The sequence below is a fragment of the Belonocnema kinseyi genome, chromosome 2 (genome assembly GCF_010883055.1).
Source record: "Belonocnema kinseyi isolate 2016_QV_RU_SX_M_011 chromosome 2, B_treatae_v1, whole genome shotgun sequence".
NCBI lineage: Eukaryota > Metazoa > Arthropoda > Insecta > Hymenoptera > Cynipidae > Belonocnema > Belonocnema kinseyi.
This window is the reverse complement of record NC_046658.1, coordinates 156,840,048-156,845,628: the sequence shown is the minus strand read 5'-3', so window position 1 is coordinate 156,845,628 and position 5,581 is coordinate 156,840,048. Positions and strand designations below refer to the sequence as shown.

Genomic DNA, 5,581 nt, shown 5'->3' with positions numbered 1-5,581 from the left:
AAAATATATTTTTCTAAAATTACATATGGTAAAGTTGTTCAAAACATTTCCAGATAATAAATAAAGTTTTTCGTAAAAAATTCGTAGTAAATTAACCTTTCGGTTTAAAAATTCATCTTTTTTAGTAGAAAGTTGAACTTTTCCGTTCAGAACTTTTGGATTTTGTTAACAAATTTGTTTGCTTCTTTTCAGTAGAAAATTAAACTTTTGTTTAAAGATTCATCTTTTTTAGATAAAAATATAACTTTTTGGTTGAGAATCTTTAAATTTTGATAAATTTTTGTTTGTTAAACATTCAACAACTAGGTTTTAAAGTTGAACTGCTTTTTTAAGAACTAAAAAATTTTTTTTTTTCTTAAACACATTAAATTTTCGGTTCAGAGTTCTAGAATTTTATTGAAAATTCGTCCTTTTTTGGAGTAAATTAATCCTTTCATATAGAAATTCACTTTTTTTAGTTGAAACTTAAACTTTTTCGTTCAGAACACTTGGATTTTGTAACAAATTTGCTTGTTTCTTTCCGCTATAAAATAAAAATTTTTGTTTGAAAATTAATTCTTTTTAGTTGGAAATGCAAGTTTTTGGTTGAGAATCCTTGAACTAGGTTAAAAATGTGTTTTTTTTTTATTTAAAAATTAAACAACAGGATTCTAAAGTTGAACTACTTTCTTAAGAACTGAAATAAACTTTTTTTCTTTCTTAACAATTCAACTTTTTGGTTAATAATTCTTGAATTTTATTGAAAATTTGTCTTCTTTTGTAGAAAATTAATCTTTTGGTTTAAAAATTAATGTTTTTGTTCAAAAATTTGTCTTTTCGGTTAAAAATTTAACAAATTGGTTTGAAAGTTGGACTAATTTCTTGAAAATAAAAAAATACATTTTTTTCTTTCTTTCTTAAAAATTTAAATTTTGGTTCAAGAATTCTTGAATATAATTGAAAATTGTCTTTTTATAGTAAATCAATCTTAATTTAGTTTAATTCATTTTGTTTAGTTGAAAATTCAACTTTTTCTTTAAGAATTCATCTTTTTCAAAATGGTTCTTTTTTAAATGAAAATTCAACTTTTGTTTTAAATTGAACTATTATATTCAAAATTCGTTTTTTTATTGTTGTTGAAAATTAATCTAATTTAGTCATCTAGTTTACCTATTCCACTGTCGATCGAAAACGGTTCTTTTTTTAATAAAAATTCAACTTTTTGTTAAAATTGAACTATTTTATTGAAAATTAGATTTTTGTTAAAAACTAATCTAGTTGTTTTAGATTAAAAGTTTAACTATTCGGTTTTTAGTTAAAACTTTACCTTTCTTAGTTTAAAAATGCAATAATACCTGGATTAACTGTCGTATGAAATTCCATGAGGCACATTTTAACACTTACTCTGAAAATCACTTTTTTATTTCAATTTTTGATTTATTACCGATGTTTATAATTCACTACACTGTCACGTAGACAATACAGGCATATTGGCAACTGGACTCGCTATAAATACAAAAAAAAACAGGCGTCATAAACAAATCAACAGCTGTCAACAAGGAGGAGGGGTATCAAAAATTGCCAATAATTAGTAACATAGTTTATAAATGATCCTTAACCTTCACGCGGCATTATCGAGAAAGTCGGTTCAAAAATTTGGACGAGTAGGGGAAAGCGAAGGAGTGAGGTTAGAGCCCAATCTCGGATTAAGATAAACGACACTATTGGGAGCGTCATTATTGAGAAGGTGGACTGTATAAATAATAGTTACACGGAGAGAAGTTAGGTAATTCTTTTGCGCCAGCGGTGAGAGAGTCGCTGCACTTCGCTTTGGTGTGGTGTCTGCTCCAAATTCGGGGTACTGGTTACCCCAAACTTACAAAGATCAGTAACTTCGAAATGTGGGTGCTATATTTTTCTAAACTGCGCAAGCGCTGAACTGTGTATCATGCTCCGCGCGTGCAAAATGGCTCTACTATACTGTTGATTTAACGGTTCGGCCTGTTCGGGGTAATGGTTCTCCCAAATCGGTGGAGCCGTTCTACTAAACTGAAGTGGCGCTATTCACTGTGCGATTGGTGCGAAAATTATACGTGTTGGATTATTGGCTCTACTAAACTGCTCTCCGTGTATGAAGGGACTAAATATATACTAACAATTTTGTATAGGGAGTCAGGTTAGCGCAGAAATTTGAAGCTCTAGTTTTGGCCGATTCTCGATTTGAAATTCCTGCTGAGAGGCACTTAGGAATGGTTGTATTTCGCCTTCAAGGTGAAAATTCATGGACAGAACGGCTTCTTAAAAGAATGAATGCAAAAGGTCGTGTTCATTGCGTACCGGCTGCTCTTCATGGGAAGTATGTAATCAGATTCACCGTAACGTCGACCAAGTGAGTCTACGCAATACGCAATAGTTAGTGTGGGCGAAGCCCATATGATCGTGGCCTAATTGGTTGCTCTACCCCCACTACCCGGCTTCCCCTCACGCAGCGCAGGGATCGCTAGAAACAGTCGTCGGCTCTTTTCGGTAGGGTCCTTAGTCCTTCATAAAAAACGAAATAAGAAAAATAGACATTTTTCAACTTTTGCTACTATTAATTTTGAAACGTTATAAACAATCCAATTTTCTGGCGATTCCATGTAATAAGATTTCAAATACAAAAAATTGGACTTCGAAAACAAATAAATTTGAAATTAAACAATATTAAACAATTCTCTTCCTCTAAGAGTCTCTATTTTTCTGAAATATGACTGTCAGTACAAGGTTTAGTATTTTTTTGAATTTGCCCTTTTAGAAACTTGAAAAAGAACGGAAATTTGGAGATCGAAATTCGTTAGCAACTGTGGTCTAAGAAATTATTATTAGGCGCAAGGGTCGGTGACAGCGTCTGGCGACCCCTCAGCTGCGTGAGAAGTCCTCATTGCGCTTTTATCGTTTTTCCAAGATCATTCTTAATGTTTAAAAAATCTGCTACTGTATATTTTTGGTTGGGATTTCATCCGTCTGGCTGGAAATTTCGTTTATTTAAAAATTTTTAAAATTAGATTAAAAGTAATCATCTTTTTACCAAATTCTACTACTTTGTAAAAAATTATTTTGTATAGGCGCAAAGTTGAACTATTTTTTTTAAATTTAACTATTTAGTCGAAAATTAACTTTATATATCCTTAAATTCCTAAATTACAATTTTTAACTAAATTTTATTTTTTAATTAAAAATGTTTTATTTAATTCTTAACCAAATGAAATTTTTAAATCCTTAAAAATTTTTGTTGAAGACTGATCTTTCTTATTTAAAAATTTTAAGATTTTTGTAGAAAGTTCACCTTTTTTGTTAGAAATCTAACTATTTTGTTGAAAATGAATGTATTTTATTAGAAATTTTATTTTTTCGGTAGGGACTCAATCAGCTTAGTTTAAAATGAGACTGTTTTTTTTTAATTAATTATTTGACGAAAAATTTAACTATTTCATTTTTTGTTCAAAAAATCTGTCTTTTTTGTTGGAAATTTAACTATTTAGTTCAAAACACCTTGTATTATGTTGAAAATTCGTTTTTCTTGTTAAAAAATTTATTTTTCTTGCTGCAAAGTAACCTTTTTTTTATGAGGATTAAACTTTTTAGTACTGTAAATTTAAAGATTCGATTAATTTTTGGTTCAAAAAATATCTGTTTTAAGAAACAGATAATTTATGTAAAGTAACCATATATAATTGATCAATTTACCGCAATTTATCAAAAATGTCTGGAAATTTATAGAAATTTGTTTAATGAATTTTTGGTCACTTATCTTAAATTATCATAAATTACCTGTAATATTACCATAAATTACCAATTTTTTTATAAATTCCCAGAAATTTATAAGAATGTTTCTAATTGAATTTTGCAGTATTTATGGTAAGTTGCCATATTTACCTGTAAAAGTACCAAAAATGCCTGAAAATAGTAATAAATTTCCGCAAATTTTGAAACATTTTTTAATTTGATTTACAATGATAGATTACCAAAACATTTAAAAATTTCCAGAAATTTATAAAAGTGCTTAAAATGCAATTTTGGGTAATTTATGATAAATTACTATATTTATATGCAAAATTACCGTAAATCATTCTTTGTTTATTTGAAATTTAATATGGGCTAAAATCATGGCAGTGTATCTAGAAATGTCTGAAATCATCCATTCATCACTATTTCAGTTAAAAATCCAAATATTTGGTTTAAAATTGATCTTTTTTTAAGTTTTTGAAAATTCGTCTTTTGGTAGAAAATTCATCTTTTATGGTAGAATAGCCATATTTTTATAGTTGAAAATGAACTTTTTTGTTGAAAATTCGTACCGTCGAACGGGCTAATTTGCAACAAGTGGATAGAATATATGAAAATTCCTAAATTGATAGTTTAAATTACTTAAGGGTTACTTAAGAGGGTTTAAACCAGATTCTAGGACCAGTTAAAACTTTAACTTTTGTTAGATTCTGGCTGACACTATCAGTAAAGATATGTCCAAATTTACCCCACATTTTCGAAATTATCCCGTTCGATATTTTATTGTTAAAAATTAATCTTAAAAATTAATCTTCATGAAATTTTGAAATTTCAACTATTTGTTTAATAATTCATGTTTGTTACCAATTCGTCTTTTTATTATAAAAATAATTTTGCCTGTAGAAAATTGATCTGTTTAGTTGAATCCAACTGGTTAAATTGTTGATTTTTTAATGAAAATTAATTTTTTAAATTTAAATATAATGATTCGATTTTTAGATAAAAGAATTCTTGTTTAATCAACAAGTTAACAATTTGGTTTAAAATTCATCTTTATACAAGAAACATTCATCTCACTGGTTGAAGATTTAACTATTTTGTTAAAAATTACTTTTTTTCGTTTAATTAAACTGGTTGAAAATTTGTCTTCTGTTCGATAATTCCTCTTTTATTTTATTTTCTAAAATAAAAGGTCGAAAATTAATTACTCTTTTTTTGCTATTTGTTGTCCCCCACAAGAAATATCAAATAAAATAATTTTCGATTATCATGTAGGAACTCGAAAATTTTAATAAAAGCCTCAGAATAATTTTATTTTTCCAGCACCACTAATGACGATATACTTAAAGATTGGACGGAAATTCGAAGCACCGCTAACGAGATTTTAACCGGAGTGACTGGTTTGCCGACACGAACAAAAATGCCTCTTGGTGGTAAGTCAAAATTATTAACACACACACCTATGATTTTTTTAAAGGAAATTTTCTCACAAATTCTTTTTGAAATATCCAATCTATCACTTTTATATACATTTTCCGTCGTCTTTCAGAAAAATGAAATTTTTGCGTTTATAAAAATGAAAATTTTTTTTTCTGAAAAAAGATCTACTCACTTCCCTTAACTGGGAAAATTTCCCAGTGGAGCGAAGTGAGCAGATCCTTTTTCAGAAAAAAATTTGTAAAATTTTTCCTAGTTGAGCGAAGTGATTAGATCTTTTTTTTTAGATCAAATATAATTTGGGAAATTTCCCATTGAACAAAAAGAGTAGATATTTTTCAGAAAAAATTTAATTTAAAAACGTTAAAAAATTTATTTTCCATCTAACCAGTAATGGCGT

The 5,581-nt window shown here is 28.0% G+C and overlaps 1 protein-coding gene across 3 annotated transcripts in view; it reads left to right on the top strand.

Moving 5' to 3' along the window:
• The window catches only part of LOC117168035 (histidine decarboxylase), a 29,311-nt gene that overhangs the window by 18,572 nt on the left and 5,158 nt on the right, over positions 1 to 5,581 (top strand). For all 3 annotated transcript variants that reach the window (XM_033353371.1, XM_033353368.1, XM_033353370.1), the window contains 2 exons: positions 2,148 to 2,368; positions 5,068 to 5,177. In XM_033353371.1, coding sequence (XP_033209262.1) covers positions 2,148 to 2,368; positions 5,068 to 5,177 — 331 coding nt within the window. The remainder of the gene's footprint in view (positions 1 to 2,147; positions 2,369 to 5,067; positions 5,178 to 5,581) is intronic.